General features: G+C 48.3%; 3 protein-coding genes and 1 pseudogene across 4 annotated transcripts; 1 reads left to right on the top strand and 3 right to left on the bottom strand.

Annotated features, from left to right (window-relative positions):
* Nucleotides 1-158: 158 nt before the first annotated feature.
* LOC116650356 (breast cancer type 2 susceptibility protein homolog) lies at nucleotides 159-3,263 on the bottom strand. Its single transcript, XM_032433822.2, has 3 exons — nucleotides 2,303-3,263; nucleotides 2,163-2,243; nucleotides 159-2,106 (listed from the first exon to the last, which is right to left on the bottom strand). Exons 1-3 carry the CDS (start codon nucleotides 3,189-3,191, stop codon nucleotides 191-193), a joined length of 2,886 nt encoding a protein of 961 aa, XP_032289713.1. The 5' UTR covers nucleotides 3,192-3,263; the 3' UTR covers nucleotides 159-190.
* A 315-nt stretch (nucleotides 3,264-3,578) lies between these two features.
* On the top strand, nucleotides 3,579-5,085 carry LOC116650517 (COP9 signalosome complex subunit 4-like). The gene is given in 3 exon segments (XM_032434321.2): nucleotides 3,579-3,760; nucleotides 3,762-4,208; nucleotides 4,267-5,085. Coding segments are annotated over 3 exon segments (1,212 nt in total). The 5' UTR covers nucleotides 3,579-3,646; the 3' UTR covers nucleotides 4,918-5,085.
* A 278-nt stretch (nucleotides 5,086-5,363) lies between these two features.
* On the bottom strand, nucleotides 5,364-12,319 carry LOC116650504 (acetyl-CoA carboxylase-like; annotated as a pseudogene). The gene is made up of 8 exons (XR_011417085.1): nucleotides 8,569-12,319; nucleotides 8,203-8,506; nucleotides 7,953-8,123; nucleotides 7,459-7,887; nucleotides 6,531-7,400; nucleotides 6,117-6,464; nucleotides 5,918-6,052; nucleotides 5,364-5,849 (listed from the first exon to the last, which is right to left on the bottom strand). The product of XR_011417085.1 is annotated as an acetyl-CoA carboxylase-like (transcript).
* A 51-nt stretch (nucleotides 12,320-12,370) lies between these two features.
* Nucleotides 12,371-14,272, bottom strand: LOC138911463 (uncharacterized). Its single transcript, XM_070210746.1, has 2 exons — nucleotides 13,891-14,272; nucleotides 12,371-12,675 (listed from the first exon to the last, which is right to left on the bottom strand). Exons 1-2 carry the CDS (start codon nucleotides 14,244-14,246, stop codon nucleotides 12,462-12,464), a joined length of 570 nt encoding a protein of 189 aa, XP_070066847.1. The 5' UTR covers nucleotides 14,247-14,272; the 3' UTR covers nucleotides 12,371-12,461.
* Nucleotides 14,273-14,519: the final 247 nt, after the last annotated feature.

Below are 14,519 nucleotides of genomic sequence, written 5' to 3'. Positions count from 1 at the left end.
TTTAACGCTCTGTTTATTATTTTAGATTAGACTATTTATTTTCTTACCAATTGGAAATGGAATGAGCGACTGGAACACACATATGGTAGTGTTGGTTAACGTCTGCCACTGAAATGCACTAAAAAATGTCACTGCCAGCACTGCAACATTGGTGTATATGTATTTTTTGTACCGCACTTTTATTTGTTTTTTAAATATCATGGTTTGATTTATTCCGTATGCGACTCAAGCCGAGTCGTCGGGTTTTAGTTGTAGGCGCATAGATGGGTGACAGCGCCTCTTCACTCTTACGCTTACCCACACGTTCCCTGTGCACGCGTGGCGATTCCTGCGAGCAGCTCCGATCGCGCATTACGCGCTGTGATTCCCCCTCCACATTGTCCTTGCGACTGGGCATGGGCGTGCTTGTTGACGCTGCCATTGGAGCAAATCGTCTAATCGGCGTGCGGCCAGCATCCGCACTGCAGTTATCTGCATCCCGCTTCTGTTTTCGTCGCTTATTCAGGGACAACAGATTCCGGCGCGTAATTATCGAGCTCTTTGTCGCTTTGTCCAGGGGCGAACGCTCCGAGAGCTGTGTCAGCGAGGACTGCAGCTCTGGCGTGCATTTGGGCGTCTCGAATGGCACATTCAAGGTTTCCGAGTTCTTCTGTGTGACTAGCTGCGGCTGCTGTGGCGTTGCTGTTATCTGACCCATCCTGGTTTCAGGCTCCAATGGCACGATTCCATCGAAAAATTCACATGTTGGCTCAGGAATTCGTTTTTCTGATTCTATATCCTCTGCTGTGATAAGTTTTCTAGACTTGTCAACAGATTCTGAGATGTTTCCCGACGCACACTTCTTAAGCTTAATCTTAGCCAAGTGCTCCTTTTCCTCCTCCTGTTGACCAAATTCCAAATCGGCCATCAACATTGCTGCTCTTTGCCGCATCTCGTCCGTCAATTTCACGATCTTATTGGATGCAGTGCGAAATTCGATATTTTGATTCGCTTCTGAACCGTCAATTGCACTTCTCTGAACTTTATCCAACTGCTCCTTTGTTGTCTCTTGGGAACTTAAATTTCCGGTTTCCAAATCAGCCATCAACATTGCTGCCCTTTGCCGCATCTCGTCCGTTAACTTCACGATCTTATTGGATGCAGTGCGAAATTCGACTTCAGAATCAAGATTTCTATCACTTCTATCTGCTCCCATTTGCTGGGAGTAGCTGGCTTCTATGTCGGCCATCAGCTTGGCAGCTTGTTTCTGTTGCTCCTCAGAAACTTCGATTGCCTTGTTTGAAGCAGTGCGAAATTGAACGGCATCCGGAATATCCATAGGCTGCCATTCACTGAATGGTATCATATCCAACTGGCTACAAACGTAGCTCTCGGCAGGTGTCTGGTTGCTGTCTGGTATGTCCATGGGCTGCCATTCGCTTAAAGGAATCCCATCGAGCATTTCACAGTCCGTAGTTACTTCCTCTCTCTTTGAAGTGTTCATGTCCAATTCAGTTTTTGGAATTTGTTTTGGCGCTTTGAGGGTTTTATTTGGCGCTGAATGATAGCCGGGCATCCTATCCATTTGTAGCTCTTGCAACTCTGGTGGATTCCCAACAACTGTTTCCAAGTCAGCCATCAACATAGCTGCTTTTCTGCGCATCTCTTCGGTTATTTGCATGGTCTTGTTTGATGCAGTGCGGAATTGAATAGCAGCAGAGTCTCTGCCGTTAACGACCTCGCTTGGTTTCTGGATGTAGCTCGCTTCCAAATCAGCCATTAATTTGCCAGCTTCCTTTTGGTGCTGCTCAGAAACTTTTATTGGTTTGCTTGAAGCAGTTCGAAACTCAGTGACATCTGGTTGCCACTCGCTGAATGCAATCAATTCCGGCTGCTTGCAATCAGTTGCTTGCAATTGCTTCTGTTCCAAGGCAGAGTTTCTATTTGTACTTGCTTTCGATACTTTATTAGTTGAATGTGCAATGTCCATGGGCTGCCATTCACTGAAAGGAATTCCCTCCAGCAATTCAGTTTCCGTGGTCTCATTAGTTTGTGTTTTATCCAAAGGCACTTTTAGCTTTTGCGTAACGAAATCAGCTTTGAACCAATCCCCACACAAATTTGCCTCTATAAAATAGTAATATTATAACTATAGATATAAATGGAAACTATATAGCACACACCTTGAGATTGTCCAGCCTTAAGCGGAGTTTTCCTTGTCAGCAAGCGAGAACGCTCGCTAAACAGTGAAAACTCAGGTTCATCTGTAAAGAGGAGACATTATAGTTAAAGCAGCTGAGTAAATGATTAATAAGAGACTTGCCCGCTATTTTAATATCACAGTTTTCATCAAGCAATTTGCATTGCTCCGTGCTGCCGAGAAAGTAGCCCATATCCTCCACAACATCTGTTGCATCTTCTTGCTCGTAATCATTAGCTTCTATTGCTAGACAACTTTTGGGATCTATATCGGGCAAATCAATTGATTTGTTAACATTGTTTTGCGAGAAGAATGCACTCAAATTGAGAAGGTTTTCACAGATCTTCTGTGAGCTATTCACATCGAAGTTGCAGTGCGTCGTCGTCGGCACTTGGGTGGTATTATCCTCTTGCACAGATAGCTCCGAGGAGCAACTCAAGCGATCCTCATCATCAGCTGTGGTTGCTGCAATTGCTGTCGGGCGCTTGTGACCAAAGGTTTTAATTTTCTTGCCACGAAAACGAAACCACGGCGAATCATCATCTGTGGGCAGCTGCTCCTCCACATATGTGGGCGACGAACAGAAATCACGGAGTATTTCCACCACAATGCTGCTTGGTTTACTTAGCAGCTGTTCTGTTGCTTCTGGCTCTGGCAAGGCTTGCTCAATGAGCATATCCTGGCTCTCCAACATGGACTGCAGCGAGTGGAAGTTCTGTGAGGCAGGCACGGCACGTACCCGCAATGGCTCTTGTTGGGCACGCAGGCAGTCCAAGCGGTCGGCTTCAAAGAGCTGTTCTTCGTGCAGCTCCCAGGCACTCACTGAGTCCTGGCATGACTGAGTCCCACATGGCCATTGTGTTGCCGGCGCCCGCTTGGTCTGGCTGTCGTAGTTTTCTTGTACTGTACGAGTTTTTCTTCTAAGTAGGCGTTCGGAGCGCTTGGAACAACTGTGTCTTGACTTCGTTGGACTTGCATCTATGCTGTAGTCATCATCATCATCATCTTCCATGTTCAACAGACAAATCCATGCCCAAATTCTAGTTGCCGACGTGTTTGCCGCTCTGTTTATATAAAATCTACAGTTATCGATAAATATTGTTAGCGCTGTCGATTAAAATTAAAGTTGCCACCTGCTTAAACTATTGTTTACCAAAATATGTATCTTTTATATGAGGGATATCTTAGTTTAATTTTTTTTATTCAAATGTAATTTAAATGCAGTATTTAACACATTCTATTTAAAATTAAACAATTAATAAGCGTAATATGAAATTTGAAAATTAAAAAAGGATACCATTTTATATAAATAAAATACCAGTTTTGTTATTTTATCGCACATATGGCAACTATGGCTATAACTGTCAGCATTGTCCAGCACTGTTTGCCAGCCATATCGATAATATTTATTAGTTTGTCCGATTTCTTATTGCAATAAAGTCATTGTTTGCGTTAAGATCCTAGATAATGGGCATATCTACGGCGGTGCTGCGTACCCAGTTGATGGGCTTGACCAACTTCATTGGTACGCACAAGGACCAAGCGGACAAGTACCGCCAGCTGCTAAAGAGTGTCCTAGCAAAACACCGGCCCCGAATTGATCGATACACTGAAACTCTTTGTGGAGGCCATTGTCAACGAGCATGTTAGCCTAGTCATAGCTCGTCAGATACTGAACGATGTCGGCGTCGAGCTGAGCAAACTGCCCGACGACATGTCCAAGCAGCTGTCCCATTTCACACTGGAGAAGGTGCACCCACGCGTCATATCGTTTGAGGAGCAAGTGGCCGGCATCCGTTTCCATTTGGCCAATATATACGAGCGTAATCAACAGTGGCGCGATGCAGCCACCGTTTTGGTTGGCATTCCCCTCGAGACGGGCCAGAAACAATACTCCGTGGAATGCAAGTTGGGCACATACTTGAAAATAGCACGCCTCTATCTGGAGGACAATGATTCGGTTCAGGCCGAGCTGTTCATTAATCGTGCCTCGCTCCTCCAGGCAGAAACAAACTCCGAAGAATTGCAGGTAATATCCTTATTTAAACCAAGTTTTCACATATTCTTATCTGTTGTCCGGCCTGTAGGTTCTGTACAAAGTGTGCTATGCCCGCGTCCTCGACTACCGCCGCAAATTCATTGAGGCTGCCCAACGCTACAACGAACTGTCCTACCGCAAAATAGTGGACCAGGGCGAGCGGATGACAGCACTGAAGAAGGCGTTGATCTGCACGGTGCTCGCCTCGGCTGGGCAGCAGCGCTCCCGCATGCTGGCCACGCTCTTCAAGGATGAACGCTGCCAGCATTTGCCAGCCTATGGCATACTGGAGAAGATGTACTTGGAGCGCATTATACGTCGCTCGGAGCTGCAGGAGTTTGAGGCATTGCTGATGGACCATCAAAAGGCTGCCACACCGGATGGCTCTTCCATATTGGATCGCGCTGTCTTTGAGCATAATTTGTTGTCCGCCAGTAAATTGTACAATAACATAACATTCGAGGAACTCGGCGCCCTGTTGGACATACCCGCTGCCAAGGCGGAGAAGATCGCCTCGCAAATGATTACCGAGGGACGCATGAACGGGCACATTGACCAAATCTCGGGTATTGTGCACTTTGAGAATCGTGAACTGCTGCCCCAATGGGATCGTCAAATTCAATCGCTGTGCTATCAAGTTAATTCCATTATAGAGAAAATCGGCGTGGCCGAGCCGGATTGGCTAGATCAACAGAACTGAGCATGCGAGGCGGGCAGACTGCGTCATACAAAACTTTACTGAAATTCTCATCCTGATCTGGGAAAGTTCAATGTTTTACATTTAATTTTACACTTGCCGCCGCCGAGTTCCATGTGTAAATTTCATTTTGAATTTAAGAAATAAATGGCAAAAATGCATACAAAATGATTCCATGAATCAGTGCAAATACGAAACAATAGTAAAATATAAATTCAATTTATATGAAACATGTACATACACACATATTCACAATAGTATTTCTATTCGTATAATTCACAAAAAGTCTCTGTGTATATAAACAATTTTAAGTCTTAGACAACTAGCGGAAAGTTTTGCTTTTGTATACAATACAAATACAAAAACAATGTATATTATATATAAATATATATATATATACATATATATATATATTAATATATATAGAGTAGTGTATATATATGTCTTCCTTTTTCTTTTTTTTTTTTTTTTGATATCTGAGTAACTACCAAATTTAAATGAAGAGGGTTCCTCGTACTACCCACTGCCTACAATTCCAAAAAAAGAACAGACAACAGCAGAAGGTCTGCCAATGCCATTGAAGTTAACTAATTAGTATCTAGTATAATAGGCTAATTAAATTTACAAAAATTCAACTAAACAAAATGCAAATGGTACAAAAGCAAAGCTTTTTAACGATTCGCTGAAAGCATCCTAAGGGTAAACAACACTCTTCGATATTGTGCGTTGCACCAAACCAAATCCGAACACCAAATTTTTAAGAGACTCAATTCTCACATAACTTAATAGTTAACGTAGAGTCATCCTTGGGTATTCGCGGAGGACTCCTCGTTTAACTGCATTTGTGCCAACGTGCGCACCACAACACCGCGATTCACTGGCGTGAGGCCTTGGCAGAGGCCAACAACAGCGTCCAGCGCCACATCCGGACAGTCCTGTGACAGATAAAATACATATATATTAATACATAAACTATATATAATTGAGGATCTTTATGGCGAACCTCTAGCATTTTGGATATTGTGGAGATGATGGCATCCCGCCTCACAGAGCTGATATTTTTGGACACAATCGATTCGGCATTTGTTTGCTCCTGATACCAGGATACCATTTCCTCATTCTTGTCCCACAAATAGGCCTGTTAGAAATACACATACGTATTAAATTTGTATATGCAATGTCAGCTGAATAGGGATATCTACCTCGGTGGCGCCCTTATCCTCAACCAGCCAGCGACGGAGCATCTGCTTGGCTTGACCCACAGAGAGATTATCCTGCGCGCGCAGTATCTTCTTGATGTACGCATCCTCGAGCAGCAGCCGACGCAGTCGCCAGTAGAGCCAGCGACGTGATTCGCGCCAGGGCACAATTTCGCTGATGCACTCCTTCTCCAGCATACGCTCCGGCGTATCGTGCAGATCGGCAAAGTGCACGGCGACTGTGTGATAAACATGCATCAGCACCGCGATGCGCGCCTTGATCTTCTCATCCAGCTGCGCCGCCTTGACCTTATCACCAGCGGCCACCGCTTCGTCGTGCTCGCGCTTTAGCTATTGAGATTAATTAATGATAAGTAAATCTATCTATAAAAGAGTATATATATAGTCTGTTCGTACCCCAATTGTGGTGTGATCCAGGCGATGTATTGTCTTGACGAGATCCTTTTCTTTGTACTTGATCTCCACAATGCCCTCGGGCTCGAGCACACCGCCGCGCGCTTCTGGATCGGCATATGTTTCCATATAACGCGGATTGATGAGCGAATCGAGCACAGCCCAAGCGCCGCCACGCAGCTCAGCATTGGGTGGCAAATAGATGAGCACCGGCTTCTTGTACTCCCGCAGGCCATCGACAATGTATGCGCCAAATTTGACAATCTGTTCGTACATGTCCTTCATGCCGCCGGAGAAGCCTCGCCAGTTGGCGAACACAATCAATGGCAGCTCCTCGCGTCCGAAATCCTTGATAGCCTGTGCCGTCTTGTACGATGAATCCGGATACCATACCTGACCTGCCTGCTGCAGTGTCTTGGCTTCCGAATCCAAATTGGCCGGATCGGCGGGCATTTCCACCTCCACAGTGCGCGTCTCCACGGCTATAACGCCGACGGGCACACCACCCAAACGGGCGCGACCCGTGACCACGGTTTTAGCCCATGGCGCCATGATCTCGTTCCAAGAATCGCGATCGAAGAAACCATTTTCCCATTCATTGGCATTTACAGGATTCACACGACCGGCGAGCATCCAGCGCGGATCATAGGGTGATTTGGTGGGCATGAAATCGACAGGACGATCAATTTGATCGCTGGGCATAATGATGGGCAGATCACAGCCAATGTAGGCGGGAATGTAGGAGAGCCAGTCGAGTATTGTGTAGACGCCATCCAAATCGATGGCTTCCGTCTTGTGGGTGACGCCATTGTTGAACATGATCTGGACGCCACCAAGCTGGTTATTCGAGGCATAAACCTTGCGGCCGAGTAGCTGGAGACGAGATCTCGATTAATACAGGTTACAATATACGGCTAATTTTATACCCTACCTTGTTCAGAGCAGCATAACCTGTGAGAATAATATGCGAGTTGTCAATCTGTATGACACGTTGACCCAGACGCACCACATAGGAGCCAATGCCAATGGTGCGGCAGGTGACCATTGCAATGGTCACGATCTCCTCGTATGCCTGCGATGTCTCGCCGGCAATGAGGCCAGCGTAGCGCAGATTCTCAACGCCCAGACCGTCGTCTTTGCCAATGATATCGGTGATCTTGTAGCGTTGCTCGCCCTCATCCTCGATGAGTATGGCACGCACCGAATTCAGATTGGCCACCTTGGCGTAATCCTCTGTGGACAGGTATAGATATTTGAAGCCCTTGTCGGGCTCTTCGGGATCCTCCCAGGCTATTCTAAACATGGCTTTCACCTCCTCGGCAAGACCAATGCGCGCGCCGCTGTTAACGGAGATGTAGATCTGCGGACGGAGATTTAGTTATCAAGTTATGGAGCTCAGCTCAGGTGTCCAATGGAGCTACTTACACGAGGCACTTTGAGTTTGCGGGCCAGCTGGGATGCCTTGGCAAAGAGCACATCCTCCTTGATGCCAAAGGAGCCAATCAAATAGGTCAGATCGTTGGCAATCACTATAATCTCGCGACCAGCCGGATACTCGGGTGTGGCCAGCACAATACGCCAAGCAACCATGCCACACTGCAAGAGATGGACATTGGAAGGCGGTTAATAGATTCTAGATCTAAGGTAGGCAATCCCAGCTTCTAAATATACGCACATTATTTTCGCCCGGCAAAACGCTGCAGCTCGACCAGATTATCGTCCTCCAGCACCAGCTCCTTGCACTCGAGCAGAATCTTATCGGGTATGCGTATATCCACAGTGGGACGCGCCTTGGAGAACTCCTTCCAATGACGCTCGGTCATCTGGCGGAACATGTCGGGCACATCGTAGACATAGGTGGTGCCATTGGATTGCGCCTGGAAGCGTTTCTGCTGCAAAAAGTCCTTGGTCATGTACGGCGATGAGATGGGATGGCCATGCAACGAGCCCTGCTTATCGCCATAGGCCCTAAACTTGATCTGCAAGTAGAGAGGGAGTAAGGGATTAGCTACTGACAGGGTCTAAGAGAGTTTCCACTTACGATGCCCGTTTCGGGTTCGGTTTGTTCCGTATACATGGAGATGTCCAGGAAGTAGCCGGAATCGTTGGCTATGCACAGACGCACCGCCTGCGTGGGCGATTGGGGTGACTGCCGGATGACCATCTTGAGCTCAGCTTGGAGCACGCGCAGCTTCCACAGACGCGGTCCATAGCGCATGATCATCTTGGTGACAGACTCTTCGATTTTCGCGGGATCCATAATGACAGTGGGCACAAAGTTGAGGAATATGTGATTGCAATCGGTGCGTTTGGCATCCGGATGAGAGAATGCCACCTCCAGCTCGTCCATGGCCTCGAGCAGCACACGCTCGCCCTCGTTTTGCAGATACTCAAAGGAGGCCTCCTTGGTGATCAGGTCCGAGTGCCGGATAATGGAACGTAATAAAGAAACGGAAATCGGTGACCTCTTGACCCTTGGACACCTTGGCCCTGCCCAAATACAGGTGCATCTTCTGATTGGCCGTCGGCAAGGCCTCCAGATCATAGGTCTTCATGCGATTCAGCTCCAAATGGAAAGCGGATGCCGGCTCCAAATGTCTGTAGATGCGATCCTCCTCGAACTTGTCGCGGGCGCGATACGTAAAGAACTTGGGGAACTGGCGCTTCTTGAGCGCGGCAAAGGTGATGCGACGTATGCGTCGCTGGAACAGTTCCTTGTTGTGCTCCATGCAATAGTTGCCGAAGATCTGTGACATTGCACATCGTCCATTTCGCCCGTCTCCCGCACAGCAACGCTGATGATGTGTATGGGCTCCGTGGATTTGGCCTCCTCGGCGGCATTGGCACGCGTGATGGGATCCGAGAGTGAGACATTGATGGAGGTGCTGTGACGACTGTCCGATATGGAATCGGCCCGCCTCGACCGCCTCCAAGACCTTGGCGCTAACCAGCGCTGGGTGAAACGAAATCTTCCAACAGATCAAGGATCTCATCCGAATACATAGAGAAATGCTCGAACGAATCAAAGGCAGCAATCGCACCGGTTCGCACAAAGGAGCTGCCCATCGTTTCGGTAGCTATCGCCTGATCCAGGCCCTCCGGCGAGCTCATGCGCGAGAACAAACGATTCGGATGCGCCGTTGGCAGCAGAAATTGGGAAATGCACCAGCGGCAAGCCGCCGGACAGCTCCAAATGCTGCAGGCAGGTCAGCTCGTACGAGGTGTAGGCGCGTCTCACATAGACCTCGAGGGCGGCATTGCAGACAGCCCGATTGGAAGTGGATAGAAGAAGTCGTGCAGTATATCGAAGATGGATGTCTCCGACAGGATTAAACGCTGTGCAAATTCTCCGGATGGAAATCTGTGGCCATACATATCGACGGCCGACAGAAAAATAGATTCCATCTGGTTGTGACGCAGCTCATAGGCCGGCTGATGGGCGGCAATGAGCACCTGGCGCGAACGCAATGCCACACGGGAATGCTCCGCCCGGTTGAGGGAGGTCAGCTCGCTGAGCGTGTTGGCCAGCTCGTCGGTGAGCCCCGGCTCGTTGGCCACAGATGATCGATGAGCAGCGTGACCAGCAGATTCTTTTTGGCCACCTGCGAGTGCGAGAATATCGTATTGACCACCGTCAGCATGTCGTCCTTGTTGTGCTCGCGCACCAGACCGACGCACTTGTCGTAATGTCCGTGCTGGAACTGTGACTCCACGTCGTAGTATTGACGCAACAGCTCATGGACGGCAGCCTTCATGCGTCCGCGTATGCCGTTCCTGTAGCGCTGCACCAGCTGCACAATGCTCTGGGTGGTCAGGAAGAAGACGTCGCGATCGGCGCGCTTCTGGAGCGTTGCCGCGTGGCTGTCGATGACGCTGGCGATTTGCTGCGAGGGGAACTGCGCCAGGACGCTGGTAATGTTGCGCTCGTAGAGCGTCATCAGTTTCCGTATCTTTTTCTCCACGGAAATGGGTATGCGGCCCGATATCGAAGCGATCACCTCCTGCAGCTCCAGCAGCGGCAGCGAGGGATCACGCAGGCTCTGCATAAACTTCTCAATAATATCCCGGAGGCGTTGCGCATTGTAGGGCTCGGGCAGACAGTAGCCGGCCAGGGTGTTCTCCAAGATTGCCTTGTAGGTGTTGTGGACACGATTCAGTTTCTCCGGGACTGGCGCATTCTCTGGCTGCGGGAATTGGCTCTTGCAGGGCTGCGCCTTGGTCACCAGTGAGGGATCATCCAGTTCCAGATGGCCGAGCAGAGAGCCCGCATCCAGCACAGCGCCTGGGCGACGCACAAAGGTCACAGTGCCCGCCTCCTGGGAGGGTGAGGGTCATCACCATTTTCATGACCTCAATTTCAGCAAATGCCTGGCCCTTGGCCACATGTGCGCCGTCCTCCACCAGCATGTTGATCAGCTTGCCAGCCGAAGGACTACGCAACAGCGATGGATCGTTCTCCTTCTCGAAGACGCACGTCTGGTTGCCGATGACAATGCGATAGCGATCCACCTCCTCCTTCATGTAGGTGGTGTACGAGGCGCCCTCCAGCGAGATGAGCAGCCCGCCGTCGGACAGACGATGCACCTCGATCTCCTTGAACGAGTTGTTCATCAGCAGAAAATAGGAATTGTGTCCGCTCTTCGCCGCCTGCACCTTGTAGCGCAGCCCGCCGTAATGAGCTCCACGTCCACCACGTTGCTCAGCGTGTTGGCGGCCTGGATTTGACCCTTCTCCAGCGATGTCTGGAAACTGGTGAATGCCTCCGTTATGTGGCGATCCGCAATGTGCAGCGCGCCGCACATGACGCCAGCAGAATGTCCGGTTTCTCGGACTGCATACGCTCCGCGATCAGCGCATCCAGCCAGGCGGTGTCTATGCTATTTTCAAGGAAACGATTCGTCTCGAGCAGCGTAATCAGATACTCGACTGTTTGTGCGGAAATCACCGCGAATGGACAGCTCCTTTAGGGCAATCACAAGATTCTCGCGCGCCTGCTGACGATTCTCGCCCCAGGAGAAGCAATGGCCGAACTGCGAGTCCGCAAACTCGTGCAGGCCACCCGAGGCAGCTACGCTGAAGTAGCCCCAGACATTTTTTGCTGGAGCGGAAGTTGAGCTCCTGCACGGTGCCAGAGCTTGGCTTGAAGCCCTCGTCCGGATTCTCGGAGGTGATGCGTGCGGCAATGACATGGCCCGACGGGCGCGGCTTATTTGGCGGATTCTCAAAGTCAATGACGGACGAGCCCCACGGCGATTCGCCATAGAGCAGACGTATATCCTTGAGCCGGTACAGGGGTATGCCCATGCCGATTTGGAGCTGACAGGCGGGCAAATTCACATCGGCTACCATTTCCGTGCACGGATGCTCCACTTGCAGACGCGGATTAAGCTCCAGGAAGAAGTATCTGCCCTCCGGATCGTACAGATACTCGACCGTGCCGGCGCTGACATACCCACCATTTTGGCGAGACGCACAGAGCTGCCTTTTCCATGTCCTCGAAGACCTCCGGCTGTGCGACAATTGCCGGCGCCTCCTCGATGATCTTCTGATGGCGTCGCTGTATGGAACAATCGCGTCCAAACAAAACTGATCGCATTGCCATACTGATCCGCCAGCAGCTGCACCTCCAAATGCCGTGCACCGCTCGCCAGCTTCATCACAAATATGGGCGAACCGGGCACCTCGGCCTGCACCTGACGGAACAGGCCCGGAAACTCCTCGGTGGTGTCCACGCGACGAATGCCCTTGCCGCCGCCTCCCTCCGAAGCTTTAATCATCACCGGAAGCCTGCAACAAAGTGGGAGAAAATAAATATTTGTAAATAGTGTTCAGTCAATCTTATCTTGAGTAAATATCATACCAATCTTGGCAACGGCGGCCAGGCCCTGCTCCACATTGGTGACACAGCCGCGTGCAAAGAGTTCACTGGATATTTTAATCTTCTTGCCGCTGTACTGTGCCTTCAGATCGGAGCCGGACCACGGCAATGTGGGTATCTCCGCCGTTTGGCCACAATCGAGGAGGCCACCTTATCGCCCAGTGCCCACATCGCACGCTCCGGCGGGCCGAGAAACACCAGACCCTCCTTGTGCAACAGCTCCGGCAGTTTGGGATTTTCCGACGCATGACCCCAGCCAGCCCACACAGCCTGCAGAAAGAAAATAATAAAATAATACTCTCATTAATTGCGAAGCGGCTAATTGAATAGATGGCAAAATGTATTTGCGGTAATGATAACGGTTATGGCATACGGTATATCAATTGTGACGACAGTGTGAAAAACAATCTACAACTAGTCTTACGCTGCTCGACTAGGTTATACCCTGTATAAAGATATGACAATAATTTGGTGTACATATAGCACCTAAATAACACCAAGAACTGCAGGGCTCACTTAAAGTAATGAGAATCACCTAGAAAGGCGTTTATATAATTAATTTACTTAATCCAAATTTATCTTAAGCATCACCTCGTTTCTCTCTTTCAACATCCCGAACTCTCTTTAGCTCATTAGCTCTCTTTCTTTCCTCATTAGCTTTATTCGCTCTTCATCTCACCCATATATAGCCTATCCATCTCTCTATTTTCTCTCTAATATCTCTTCTGCTTTTCATTAACTAGGACAAACTGTTTTCTATATTATACTGGCTACACAGAATAGTTTCAAAATCTTGTTAGTCTTCTTGAGATTCTGAAAATCGCAGAGAAAGGCGCAACGCATTGGCGGTTCTTCTAATGCTTAATGAGTACAACAGTAAAAGCATATACATTTATTTTTAACTAAAAATTCTTATTATGGCCGCATAAATCTCTCATCTATTGTTATTTGGTTCAATTATCTTTATTGAAGATAAGTACGCAAGTGTTAGTCTCTTCATATCTAAATTTAAGGCAGATAGTTAAATGTGTGCTATAAAAACCAATAACTGCTATAAAGATTCCAGGGAAATATATGACAAAATTGCAAGAGAATATATATTACGGAAAGGTTTTAAAAGTGTTTTTAATTAGGACAGTACTACACCTATTTAGTATGCACTAATTAATTAGTTAGAAAACATGTTTGACTTTCAAGCTGATAAGTGCAAATTTAATAACTCTTCTATTGTTGCAGTGTAATCAATTAAGTATGTGCTCATTAAAGGCAGGCACCGGTTATCCCAAGTGCCGACACGCCCACTTTGTGCTTTTAGGGGCTATACAAAATGTGCAAAATCGAACGATTCTACTTGGGTTCGAGTATGGCGCAAGTAAATAGAAATCATACGATACGAAGTCTAGACGAGATGTGGAGGGCAGGGCACGACGACTCTGGGCTGGGTTAAGAGAAAAACAACAACAAAAACAAAAACCAAATACGTACCTGCACTTGAGTGCGAAGTGCGATATCCACAATGAGCTCGACATTGGCATAGTTGTGTTGTTGGATCCACCGGGCACAGGCACATAATGATCGGCCATTTTGATGTACTCCGCGTTCGCCTTGAGATCCTCGGGCGTGACCATAACCACAAATCGTACCGCCCGTTCGTTCTTGAACATCTCGTAGGACCAGCGGCGGATCGAGCGCATGCACTTGACCGCCGCAATTCCGTTATTGGCGATGAGAACCCGATTGATGACACGCGTGCCCCCGAAGCGCTTCACAAACTCCTCCGTGGTGGCAATATGAAAGTCCCGATCCTGATGACGATCCTGGCCGAGGCCAGTGCGCGACATGCTGGGTCTGGAATAGCGAAAGCAAAATGAGAATATGTGCCAAGTGCTGCTCCATTTGCTATTTGGTTGAGCAACAGGTGTGATAGATCGCACTTAACAAAGAACAATATAACCCTTTGAACCCTGCGCTCATCCAAAAAAAAAAAAAGACAAAAAAATAAGAGCGAGGACTGAATACGCTTTCAGACATTTAGACGTTGGTGTTACATATATCAATTGCTTAGCTTGGTTAGGATATCTTAAAAAACTGCGAAATTTTTCCATAACAGCAAT

The sequence above is a fragment of the Drosophila virilis genome, unplaced genomic scaffold (assembly GCF_030788295.1).
Source record: "Drosophila virilis strain 15010-1051.87 unplaced genomic scaffold, Dvir_AGI_RSII-ME tig00000015, whole genome shotgun sequence".
Classification (NCBI taxonomy): domain Eukaryota; kingdom Metazoa; phylum Arthropoda; class Insecta; order Diptera; family Drosophilidae; genus Drosophila; species Drosophila virilis.
Note: the sequence above shows the minus strand (reverse complement) of the source record. Positions and strands in the feature narration are given on the sequence as shown.